The sequence below is a fragment of the Nycticebus coucang genome, chromosome 2, assembly GCF_027406575.1.
Source record: "Nycticebus coucang isolate mNycCou1 chromosome 2, mNycCou1.pri, whole genome shotgun sequence".
Classification (NCBI taxonomy): Eukaryota; Metazoa; Chordata; class Mammalia; order Primates; family Lorisidae; genus Nycticebus; species Nycticebus coucang.
The window spans coordinates 132,382,195-132,395,478 of NC_069781.1; the positions used below are offsets into that span (position 1 = coordinate 132,382,195).

Consider the following 13,284-nt stretch of genomic DNA (forward strand, 5'->3'; position numbering starts at 1 on the left):
TTTCTGAATTGTTAAGACCATGCCTTCTGTTTATCAACCAATCCCATAGTATCATAGTAATTACCAAAAGATACATTTTTTGATGGACTAATTTGTTATGTAAGTGAGAAAATCACCTTGAGCAACAGTGGTTTCTCACCACAGTTTACTCCTTTGTCATACGGTAAGAAGTGACCAGCTGATGCCATTTACAGTGATAGTTCCTTTACTATGAATTTAGAGTTAATTAGGTATAATTCTCAATCCACTGTACTGGTAGAAAAAAAAGAGAAAAGAAAAAATATATAATTCTCAACATCACTGATATATTTTTCTAGTCAGAAATATTTGCTTCAACTTAGTTTGTGTGTGTGTGTGTGTGTGTGTGTGTGGTTTTTGTGATGATGTGCAAACTTATCTCACTTCTGTTCATTTATATTTTCTCTTGTTACCATTAACTATTTCTTGTTTCTCCAATTACTTTTTAAGATCTGGAAAATAGGGATCATGTGTTAAAATCCCATAGGCCAGAAGACCACACAAATATTGGTCCTTGATGTCTTCTGCCTGAATGCATTTCTCAGAAGAATAACTGGGGGGAAGGAAAAGAATCTCAGAAGATGAATGGGAATAGGAGAACATACATCAAATAACTGGGAAAAGGAGAACATACATCAAACCTATCATAATTAATTTCTTACTTTTCTCCTCAGAACATTCTCGATCCTATTGCTACAGATAACTTAGAAATGGTAAGAAACTTTAAAGAAAATCTCCAGAGAGACTTAAGTTATATTTTACAGATTTTTATTTTTCCTTGAAATTTACTTAAATATCAAATATACTAGCAAAATGTTCCACCAGGGTACTGTTTTCATTTTCTCTGTGACTTAATCTTGTACTTCATACTGTTGAAGATGGCCTTCTACCCTTGAGGACAAGGGTTTACTTGAAGTTAAGGGAGCTTGAATTTCAGGGGAACCTCACTTGGAGGCCCTCCCAATGTGTTAACATAGTGGTATATTCTTTTCTTTCTTTCTTTCCTTCTTTTTTTATTTTACCAAGTTTATTCAAGTTGGTATCCTTCTAATTATCTAGACTGGATACTGCCCACATCTAGCAGGCCATACTTATCTTAGTTCTCTGCAATATATGAGGCATACGTTTATATAGTCTCCCAAGCACATGGTAGTTACAAACGACAAGAAAAGTACTCTCCAAACCAGAGGGAAAGGTGATCTGGTTTCTGACATCCATTCTGTGTGCGTTCTCTTCCCTTGGGTATCTGTTTGTTACCCATAGTGGTATATTCTTATAAAGTTGATAGAAGTAGCATTTTAACCAGTTATTTAAGACCATTATCTCTTTTCACTCTAACTTCTGTCACCATTTACCCCCATTTTAAGTGACACTAGAGTGACCATGGACAGTCAGTGCTCATAACTTTCTGTTCTTTTACTTACTTACAGAGGGCAAAACCTAGATTTGCCCCTGCCAGAATATCAGCCCAGTGCACCAAGCCAAGTGCCTTGGGTGGGGGGAGTTGTCTTTGTGTTGGAATCCCCTAGAGAACAGTGTGGCTTCCTGTAGGTCATGAGGTTCTGGGCTCACCCTCTGAGCGCCTTTCAGCTTGATGTGTGTTTTCTGGATCTTTAGGGTATATTTATCTTCTTTTTTTTTTTTAATTTTTTTTATTAAAGATTAATGTATTTACAACTTTATTTCCAGAAGCATTTTAGTTGTAATGTTATTCTGACTAGAAATATAACACTTGTTTTTTAGAAACCAGTTCGTTCTTCTTAAGTGTATTTGTAAACGTTATTAATTTCCTTTCCAAAAAGACAAAAATGGGAATTCTTTCCTTCTATATACTTCAGAAATACCTACTTCCATACCTATAAATTAAAGGTAGAAAATTTACTTTTATCATTTATATTTAATCATTAAATATAAAGTATAACTGTATGGCGGTGAGGAAATTTTAACTTCTTAGGATAAAATGGTTTTGAGTGAAAATTTTTAAAAACCTACTTTTATAGTAAATGGAGAACATACTTTAAAATTACACATTAAATACGTGTGACTGAACACCTCTGGCTGACACCAGGAGTGCACTTTACTGTGTGTGACATTTTTTACATTGAAAATGGCAATAAAAGTAAGCTAAATAAGGCTGGGCGCCCGAAGTCAGTGGTTAGAGTGCCAGCCACACACCAAGGCAGGCGGGTTTGAACCCAGCCCAGGCCTGCTAAACAACAATAACTACAACAAAAAAATAGCTGGGCATTGTGGTGGAGCTACTTGGGCATTGTGGCTCAGCTACTTGGGAGGCTGAGGCAAGAGAATCACTTAAGCTCAACAGTCTGAGGTTGCTGTGAGCTGTGACACTACAGCACCCTACTGAGGACAACATAATGAGACTCTGTGTCAAACAAAAAGTAAGGTAAACATACATTCTTAGCTTGAGTACATTTAGTTGTGGGTCTTAGGCAAATCACACATGTCAGCTAAGCTTCAGGTTCCTTGGCTATAAAATAGGACGGTTAAAGGGGTACATATATACAATGTGCTTATTAATCCTGGTATCTGGTACACAGTACAGAATGTTAAATTATTATTACTTAGCTCCCTGACCCTGCTAACCTATTATGACTACATAATAGGTTAATAAGCGATATCAATTATTTTATCCTCGGACATAAAGGTTATTTTATTTTCCTCTGAAAGAGGTTGCGTATTTTTGTCTTTGAATATTTTTTTTTTTTTATTGTTGGGGATTCATTGAGGGTACAATAAGCCAGGTTACACTGATTGCAATTGTTAGGTAAAGTCCCTCTTGCAATCATGTCTTGCCCCCATAAAGTGTGACACACACCAAGGCCCCACCCCCCTCCCTCCATCCCTCTTTCTGCTTTCCCCCTCCCATAACCTTAATTGTCATTAATTGTCTTCATATCAAAATTGAGTACATAGGATTCATGCTTCTCCATTCTTGTGATGCTTTACTAAGAATAATGTCTTCCACTTCCATCCAGGTTAATACGAAGGATGTAAAGTCTCCATTTTTTTTAATGGCTGAATAGTATTCCATGGTATACATATACCACAGCTTGTTAATCCATTCCTGGGTTGGTGGGCATTTAGGCTGTTTCCACATTTTGGCAATTGTAAATTGAGCTGCAATAAACAGTCTAGTACAAGTGTCCTTATGATAAAAGGATTTTTTTCCTTCTGGGTAGATGCCCAGTATCTTCTTACAATAATGGTGATTACTTCTAGAGAGGGCCTGCTTATTGGAATGACCTACTTTTTCCAAGAGGGATATATTCACATATTATTTATATTATTTGCAACATAATATAGGTGTCCCAAAGGTCTCCATAAATAGAAAAAATTAACAAATTTGTGTTTAATATATTTTACATTTATATGTCAACATGTAGAGAAATACAGGGTAGCCATACAGTTCGTATGCAATTTTACTTTATGGCAACCCTGTATTTTGTGAATAAAAGTACATTTAGCTATAATTTTTCCTTTTCCATATCTATGTATGTATGTATAATGGCCTTTTTTGTGTGTGTAGAGTCAGGGTCTTGCTATTTCCCAGACTGGTCTCGAACTTGTGGGCTCAAGTGAACCTCCTGCCTCAGCCTCCCAGACTGCTGGGGATTCAAACCTTATCCATGTCATCTGACTTTATTTTATATTTTGTGTTCTATTATTTATACCTTTTTTGTTGTAACTTTAGGGAGAGTTCACCAACCTGTCTCCCAACTCTTTTACTAAGTTTTATTCATTTTTGCTTACATATTTTAATTTATAAGAGCCTTTTTTTCATTCTCTGATTGTCCCCCTTCCTTTTATTTATGTATTTACATATTTATTTATTTGGAATATTATTTTCATTTCACAAATTCAGTATGGCTTTTCTGAAGGTAATTATGATAATTTTTCATGTTTTTTCTTCAGTAAAGTCTCTGTTTCCACCAAGTTTCTTTTTCTCCCCTGTTTATTGTTTTGGTCTCTGTCTTTCAGAAGAAATGCTTTCCTTACTTGTCTGGTGATACTTAGCTTTCTACTCATATCTGAGAGTGGGTGACACCAAGAAACTGACAGGAAGTTCTGTGTGGGGGAGGGATTGGTTAATTTTGATTGGACTAGAGGTTGCCCTGTAGGGTGCCCTAACTGGGTTTTAGGGGTGGATTTTTTTTTTTTTTTTTTGAGACTGATTTTCACTGGTCATGAGCTCCTGGGCTCAAGCAATCCTCCCACCTCAGCCTCCTGAGTGGCTGGAACTACAGGCCTATGCCACCATACCTGAAAAACTGGGCTGTTTTATTGAGAAACATTCATGTCAGTGTCTTAAAGTATTTTTTCTTTGCTGATTGGTTTTTCTGGGATGGCTCTTCTATCTCCTGCCTGAGTTGTAGAGTCACATGGCTATGGGAAAGATAGCCTAGTAGTGAGGGATGATCATAACGTTCAGTTTATAAATTTTAACTTTATTCTATTGGCTGTATGGAATTAGGAAGGGAGTCTAAGAGTTCAGATGACTAAGCTTTGCAAAGACATTTTACAATCCTCCTGTTGCTAGCTGCACTAACGCATCAGCCAACTTCCAAAGATACCTGGAGCTGCCATGTTCTTGCACCTTAGGAGTGTGCGGTATAGACTGGTGGCTACTAGGCATTCTCCCTTAGGGAGTTAGGATCTAACTTCCTTGGGCTGCTAAATAATTTAGTCATCTGGGGCGGCGCCTGTGGCTCAGTCGGTAGGGCGCCGGCCCCATATGCCGAGGGTGACGGGTTCAAGCCCAGCCCCGGCCAAACTGCAACCAAAAAATAGCCGGGCGTTGTGGCGGGCACCTGTAGTCCCAGCTACTAGAGTGCCGTGGCGTCAGAGCTCACAGCAACCTCAGACTCTTGGGCTTAAGCAATTCTCTTGCCTCAGCCTCCCACGTAGCTGGGACCACAGGCACCCACCACAACATAGGGCTATTTTTTGGTTGTAGTTGTTGTTGTTTGGCGGGGCCAGGGCTGGATTCGAACCTGTCAGCTCCAGGGTATGTGGCTGGTGCCCTAGCCACTGAGCTACAGGCACTGAGCCCCTTATTGTCATTTTAATGGGGTTTCAGGAGGGAGAGGAGTTAGAGGTATGTGTTCATTCTATCATCTGTATTTTCTACCTTGGTCAATGGCTATATCAATATTCATCAGGTCCTTAGTTGCAGCAAAGATATTGGAAAGATATCAAGCTTTAGAAAATAGGTAGGAAACAAAAGACAATAGACAGTGAAAACGCTGAAGCCAGGATGCCACTACCACCCCTGCTGGGCACTGCCATCCTTCTGAGACCCTCCAAAACTAATGTCAGACTTTCCATGACATGGAATTCTCTACTCTCTCTGCATCTCAGTGTCACTCCCTTAAGGTTCAAGACATGAGCAGAAGTGCACAACCCGACTGCATCTGGCTCAGGTGCCAATGCTGCCCCCTTTAGCTTCATAGACAGAGAGAGATTGTTCAGGACTCAAACAATAGGAGAGTCTCCTCAAAACAGAAAACGTATTTTTCTGGGTAGCCAAAACATGATGAAATCCTCCACACTGCTGCACAGGAAAGTTACTGGATTGTATGTTGTATCTTGTATCTGGCCCCTAGGGCCAAGGATGGGATGTAGTAAATGAGGTAACAAAAGTGCAAAATTCAAGCAGACGCTCCCAGGGTCCTGCAAGTGAAGGACTGGCACCTGCAAACAAGTGCCCAATGAAGGTGCCCCCAGGTACCTCACTTCCCTTGCTATGGGATGGGCATTGTTGACCTCTTTACTGAACGTTGTTATTAGTTCTAATAGTTTGCTAGTTGATACTTTTGGATTTTCTAGGTATAATTGTAACTGTCAATATTGACAACTTTTTTCTCTTTCAAGTGTTTATCCTCCTATTTATTATTCTTGGTTTATTATATTTTCTAGGGTCTCCAGTGAAATGTTGAATAGTAGTGGAGACACTGGGATATTCATGACCTGTCTGACAATGAGTATGATTTTAGTGTTTTCACGATCAGCCATGAGGCTTATGTAGGGTGTTTTTTTCTTTCTTTCTTTCTTTCTTTTTTTTTTTTTTTGTTTTTCTGAGACAGAGTTTCATTGTGTCGCCCTCAGTAGAGGGCCGTGGCATCACAGCTCACAACCTCAAACTCTTGGGCTTTAACGATTCTCTTGCCTCAGCCTCCCAAGGAGCTGGGACAACAGGTGCCCGCGACAGCACCTGGCTATTTTTTTGTTGCAGTTGTCCTTGTTGGTTAGGTGGCCCAGGCCGGGCTCAAACCTACCAGCCTTGGTGCATGTGGCTGGCACTGTAACCACTGTGCTAGGTGCACTGAGCCTTACATAGGGTTTTGGTAAATGCCCCTTTTCAGGTTAAGTATGTATCTCTCTAGTCTTGGTTTTCTCAGAGTTTTGTTTTGTTCTGTTTAAATTGGGAATAGAGGCTCAGCATCCATAGCTCAGTGGTTAAGGCACCAGCCACATGCACTGGGGCTGGTGGGTTCTAACCCGGCCTGAGCCTGCTAAAGAACAATAACAAAAAAAAAAAAAAAAAAATAGCCGGGCATTGTGGTGGGCTCCTGTAGTCCCAAATTGGGAGGCTGAGGCAAGAGAATCGCTTAAGCCCAAGAGTTTGAGGTTGCTGTGAGCTGTGACACCATAGCACTCTATTGTGGGTGACATACTGAGACTCTGTCTCAAAAAAATAAATTGGGAATGGATATTTATCATCTTTTTAAAAAATAAATTGTCTACCCAGAAAAAAAAAAATTTACCACAAGGACATTTGTACTAGAATGTTTATAGCAGTTCAATTCACAGTTGCCAAGACGTGGAAGCAACCCAAGTGCCCGTCAACTAAAGAATGGATTAACAATCTGTGGTATATGTATACCATGGAATACCATCCAGCCATAAAAAGATGGAGACTTTACATCTTTTGTATTTACCTAGATGGAGTTGAAACACATTCTTCTTAGTAAAGTATCACACGAATGGAAACAAAGTATCCAATATACTCACTACTAGTATGAAACCAACAGATAAACAACTACACACCCACACAAAAGAAAAACACAAGTGTAGCAAGGGGGAGGGGGGAGGACAGACAGGGAAAAGGGGAGAGGGAGTAGGATTAGTTGAGTTCTGTCCTAACTGCACAATGTTAAGGTTACACAGCACACCCTCTGGGTGAAGGGCTCAACTATAACTTGAACTTTACCATAGAAACAAAAACAATGTAACCTAAACATTTGTACCCTCATATTAATCTGAAATAAAAAAACAAAAATGAATTGTATTGTGTATGTTTAGGGTATACAACATGTGAGATATATACAGGTAGTAAAAAGGTTATTATAGTGAAGCCAATCTTTCATCTCACACAGTTACTCTTTTTTGTTCTTTCAGAGAGAGCAGCTAACACCTGCTCATTTAGCATGGATCCCACCTACAGTATAATTTTATTACTCATAGTCCTTATGTTGTACATTTAACCTCTAAACTTTTTCATCCTACACATCTGCAACTCTGTATCTTCTCCCCCTATCCCACCACTCCTGGTAACCTGTATATTTGAATATTTTTTAGATTCCACATATAAGTGAGATCCTGCAATATTTTTCTATGTTTGGCTTATTTCACATAGCATAACATCCTCCAAGCTCATCCGTGTTGTACCAAATGGCAAGATCTTATTCTTTGGGGGGGGGGGGCTAAATAATAGTCTATTATATATCTGTGCCACAGTTTCTTTATCCATTTGTACTTAGGTTATTTCAACATCTTGGCTATTGTGAATAATGCTGCATTCAACATAGGAGTGCAGATCTCTTTATGAGATGTTAATTTCATTTCCTTATATATATGCCTAGAAGAGGGATCTCTGGGCAATTCTGTTTTTCGTTTCTTTAGAAACCTCTGCACTATTTTCCATAATGGCTGTACCATCCCTCGTCTTTTGAGATGAGTTTTTCTCCATTAGTATGGTAATGGTGTGGGTTACATTAGTAGATTTTCTTATGTTGAAACATTCTTTTTCCCATTCTTAGGTAATCCATAGTTGGTCATAAATCACTTAGTTACACTATCAATTTGTTTTGCTAATATTAAAATCTAAAATAAAATATTAGCAAAGGCAATGGATAATTTATGTTCATAGATAGTTTCAAGTTCAGACGTTTGATTGCCTTATAGTTTTTTGTGCATGTAGTTTTCAGGTCAGCTTTTCACATCAAAGTTTAGTAGCCTTGTAAAGTAAATTGAATGATCTTTCCTTTTTTACTCTCTATGTCTGAATAAGTCCTAAGGTCTTACTTAGCAATAATTTTTTTTTATGTTTTCAATTTATTCTATGATTATTAGTTCATCATTTTTATTGTAATCAATTGTGTTATTTCTTTAATATCTTTCAATCTAAGAAAATCTCTCAGCTTTCTTTTTTTCCTTCTGTTTCACATTCTGGGTTTCTCTGATTGTTTGGTTTTTTTTTTCCTCTACAAAGTTTTTGTTTTTTCACAAGTAAACAGAATTCACATTACCATATATTCACATTACCAAGAATATGAACAACTAAATTCAATATTCTCTTCTCTGTAGAAGCCTTGCAGCATAAATTAATGTTGGTGTCACTGATAGGAGGGAAAGGAATTCCAAGTCTGTTGTTGAAAAGGCTGTGGCACTCTGGACTAATCATCCCAGGAAGGTTGTCTGGCATCGGGTTAAATGAAAGATGGGTTATCGTAGTTCTGTTGTTCTTTGAATTCCTTCAAAAATTTTGTTTTCCTAAGAACAGAACATACGGACTTTCTTCCATTTTATTATGGATTTCCTTCTACCTTGTTATCATTTCTTCTGAGTATTTTCACCAGATCTGTGTCCCCTGTAATTTTCCTTAGAGGTTAGAATTCCCTGTCCTTCTTTCTCTTTTCACCCTCCAGCTGTTAATCTCCTTCACCACCTTCATTTCCATGCTTGCTGTATAAATCTCTCCCACTTTCATATCCTTAGGCATTACCTTTATGTGTCTCTGGTCCCAGCTTTTCCTCTACTTCAAGACTCATGTGTAATATCTCGAGTTACTAGCTGGATATATCCATTTAGATAGCACAAAAATCACCTCATTTTTAGCAAAACCAAAATCAAACTGATTTTCCTCTAAACCTGTTCTCTTGTATTCTACATCTCAGTTATCTGGCACATAGCCAATAAGCCAAAAATGTTGGAATCATCTTAACTTTTCTCTTCAAATCCCACTAGTCATGGTGCCTTTATTCCTATTTCTGAAACCTGCCCCTTCCATATCAGAATCAGCATGATTTCTAGAGTTTAACAAAGTGATTTATCTAAAATACAAACGTGAACAGATCATTCTTCCTTTAAAAACTCCCCATCTGCAGAAAAAAAAAATTAATCAATGATCTAGCTCCTGCTTACCTCCCTGACACTTATTTTGGCAATGTGGGACTGCCTGTAATTCCCAGAATTTACTATGCTGTTTCCACATTTCTGTGCCTTGGTTCATGTTATTTCTTACCTAAAATCTTTTTTTGTGTGTGACACAGAGTTTCACTATGTTGCCCTCGGTAGAGTACTGTGGCTTCACTGCTCACAGCAATCTCAAACTCTTGGGCTTAAGTGATTCTCTTGCCTCAGCCTTGGAAGTAACTGGAAGACTACAGGCACCTACCACAACACCCAGATTTTTTTTTTTTTTTTTAGAGACCGGATCTCACTATATTGTCCATGCTAGAGGTCAGTGGCTATTCACAGGTGCAATCCCACTACTGATTAGCTTTTGTTGCAGTTGTCATTAATTAGCTGGCCTGAGCCAGGTTCAAACTCACCTGCCTCGGTGTATGTGGCTAGCGGCATAAACACTGTGTTATGGGCGCCAAGCCTAAAATCTTTTTTTAATGTTTATCATTTTTTTAAGTTCAATATACAAATATCCATAGTGTACCATGAACAATTAGAGAATTAGAGTTAATGTGACAACACAAAATATGAAATACATAGAAATAATTCTTCAGAAATATATAGTATTTCTACATGGAAAACATCTATTTATTATTGAAAATATAAAAAGACATGTCTGTATGTATTGCAAAATTGTTATTAATGATTTTTTTTTACTTGTTTGGGTATTCCTTCTGTTATAACTCAGGTTATTGTCTTTCTAGGTATATCAGTATACCACATAGTAAATTCAGTTTGCTCTGGGGGTTCAGAAGGATTATAGCAAACAGCTGGCCCACTGAAGAGCACACATATCTGATACTGGGTGTTATTATATATGCAAGTACCTTCAGGCTTTCCTGTACATTCATAATAAGAGTAAACCAGTAACACAACTTTGACCGTTTGTCTAGCTTGGGTTGCCTTTTGGATACATTTTTAACAACCTTCATCATGTCTTTTTTTTTATTATTCCCAGGGCAGCGTGTGCAAAATCCAATACTTTGCTATCTATTTACATCATTGTGATCAGGAAAGAAATGTCCCGAAACTTCCTTTCCCATTCCACTTGAACTGATTCCCCACAATTCTGACAAACATCTCCTGTGACATGAGGTTCTCATCAGCCTGTGTGATCCCCAGCTCATTCAGCCTTTTCTTCTTCATCTGGCCCTTTTGGGTAGAGGCAGCAACTAGTTCATTTATAATTTAACAATTTCTGACTCATCACCTGTGGTTCAAGTGGCTAAAGTGTCAGCCACATACACCTGGTTCAAATCCAGGTGTATGAGCTAGTGGGTTCAAATCCAGCCTGGCCTGCCAAACAACAATGACGGCTGCAACCAAAAAATAGCTGACCATTGTGGTGAGCACCTGTAGTCCCAGCTACCTGGGAGGCTGAGGCAAGAGAACTGCATAAGCCCAGGAGTTGGAGGTTGCTGTGAGCTGTGATGCACAACACTCTACCCAGGGTGACAGCTTGAGGCTCTGTCTCAAAAAATAATAAATTAATTAAATAATTTCACAATTTCCCCCAAATGTCTCAGAAAGGTTGGATCTCTCATGAAGCTCCATTTGACCAGCTGCACATTGAACTAGCTCTTCCAGACCCACTTTTTCAGCTGCATCTGCCTCTCCACTTGTCTGAAGTCTAAGTGCTCTATTTTATAAGACAGGTCTATCCTGCAGGGCTTCCACTGCCTGAGTTAATACTGGAGATATATGGCATGATTCTTGTGTCAATGTTCTGCATTCACCCAGATGTTTGCCGATTAGTTTGCAAGAGAACTTTGACATCATTATGAATCTGTTTTACTCTTCCCAGTGTCTTGAAAAAAATCCTTGTCGTTGTCAAGCCTCGTCTCCATGCAGCTTGTGGGAGAGCATGTTGTTGGATGGCGTTGAGGTCCCATCTGTCCCTTCGCTGAGGCCCTTGGCAGCCCTGGAGGTCAACACTGTGACCATGTCCCCGGCGCCCTCAGCCATAGCCCAGCGCGTCCCCACTGCTGCAGCTAAGGTCCTTCATCATGTCTTACACCTAAGATTAAAGAAGAAAGGTGAAGGGTGCACCCGTAGCTCAGCCAGCAGGGCGCTGGCCACATACACCTAGGGTGGTGGGTTTGAACCTGGCCCAGACCTGCTCATCATGCAAGCAAAAAATAGCCAGGCGTTGTGGCGGGCGCCTATAGTCCCAGCTACTTGGGAGGCTGAGGCAAGAGAATTGCGTAAGCCCAAGAGTTTGAGGTTATTGTGCTGTGCCACAGCATTCTACCCAGGTGAAGCTTGAGACTCTGTCTCAAAAGAAAGGAAGAAGAAATGTGAAAAAGTACAAAACAAAGAATCAGTAAATCAGTCCCAACCCCTTGCTGCTCATCTTCAAGCTTCTGCCATGCGTAGACCATTCAGCTCCTGGTATGTGACTGAAGCAGGGCTGTAATCTGTTTTTTCAGGGTAAGTTGGTGAAGATGCTCTGGGTGTCATTGGACTGTCCACTCCCAGTCGCTGGCTGATTTCACATATGAGTGATGTGTCCAGGCAGGAATTCCATTCACCTTCTCTGCTGTTGGTGTGGACAGGATCACCAAGTAGAGGCCTTTTCCCCGTCATTTCAGTGGGCTCAGGCTCCAATCTTTGATCCACACCTGGTTACCTGGAGAGTGGGGATGGACTAGGGGTGATAAACTAACAGGATATCTATCATTCACTCATTCTGTAATCTTCTTTTCGTTATCTTTCCCAATGACATTAGTGACATTAGTTGGTTATTAAATTAGTAAGTTTTGTTTCTTCCAGTTCTCTCAGGATCCCTGGTAGTTTTCTTAAAATGGGAGGGGTCCTGTAGTTTTTAGGGTGTTTTATAGGGTGAGTAACCTATTCTTTGTTGTTTTTTGTTTTTTGTTTTAGTTTTTTAAACCACGTTATACTGATTGCATTTGTTAGGTAAAGTCCCTCTTAGAATTGTGTCCTGCCTCCAAAAGGTATGTTATACACTGTGACCCCCCCCAGCCCACTCCCTCCTTCCCTCTCTCTACTTTCCCCTTCCTCCATCCCCCACTGTGTACTAGGTCAGTAATTGTCCTCATATTAAAATGGGGTACATAGGATTCTTGCTTCTGTATTCTTGTGATGCTTTACTAAGGATAATATGTTCCACTTCCATCCAGGTTAATACAAAATATATAAACTCTCCATCTTTTTTAATGGCTGAATAGTAATCTATGCAATACCACAGCTTGTCAATCCATTCCTGGGTTGGTGGGCATTTAGGCTCTTTCCACATTTTGGCAATTGTAAATTGAGCTGCAATAAACAGTCTAGTGCAGGTGTTATTATGGTAAAAGGATTTTTTTTCTTCTGAGTAGATGCCCAGTAATGGGATTGCAGGATCAAATGGGAGGTCTAGTTTGAGTTCTTTGAGGTTTCTCCATACTTCCTTCCAAAAAGGTTGTATTAGTTTGTAGTCCCACCAGCAGTATAAAAGTCTTTCCTTCTCTCCACATCCACACCAGCATCTGCAGCTTTGAGATTTTGTGATGTGGGCCATTCTCAGTGGGGTTAGATGATATCTCAGGGTGGGTTTGTTTTTTTTTTTTTTTTGAGCCAGTGTCTTACTATGGCACCCTCAGTAGAGTTCCGTGGCATCACAGCTCATAGCAACCTCAAACTCTTGGGCTTAAGCAATTATTTTGCCTCAGCCTCCCAAGTAGCTGGGACTACAGGCACCTGCCACAATGCCCGGCTATTTTTTGTTGCAGTTGTCATTGTTGTTTAGCTTGCCCAAGCCAGATTCGAACCCTGTAG

General features: G+C 39.5%; 1 protein-coding gene across 1 annotated transcript in view; it reads left to right on the forward strand.

Moving 5' to 3' along the window:
* WDR93 (WD repeat domain 93) overlaps positions 1-13,284 on the forward strand; it is a 111,229-nt gene that overhangs the window by 50,674 nt on the left and 47,271 nt on the right. Inside the window, exon 7 of the mRNA XM_053581873.1 lies at positions 693-731. Within this exon, the coding sequence (XP_053437848.1) occupies positions 693-731 (39 nt within the window). The remainder of the gene's footprint in view (positions 1-692; positions 732-13,284) is intronic.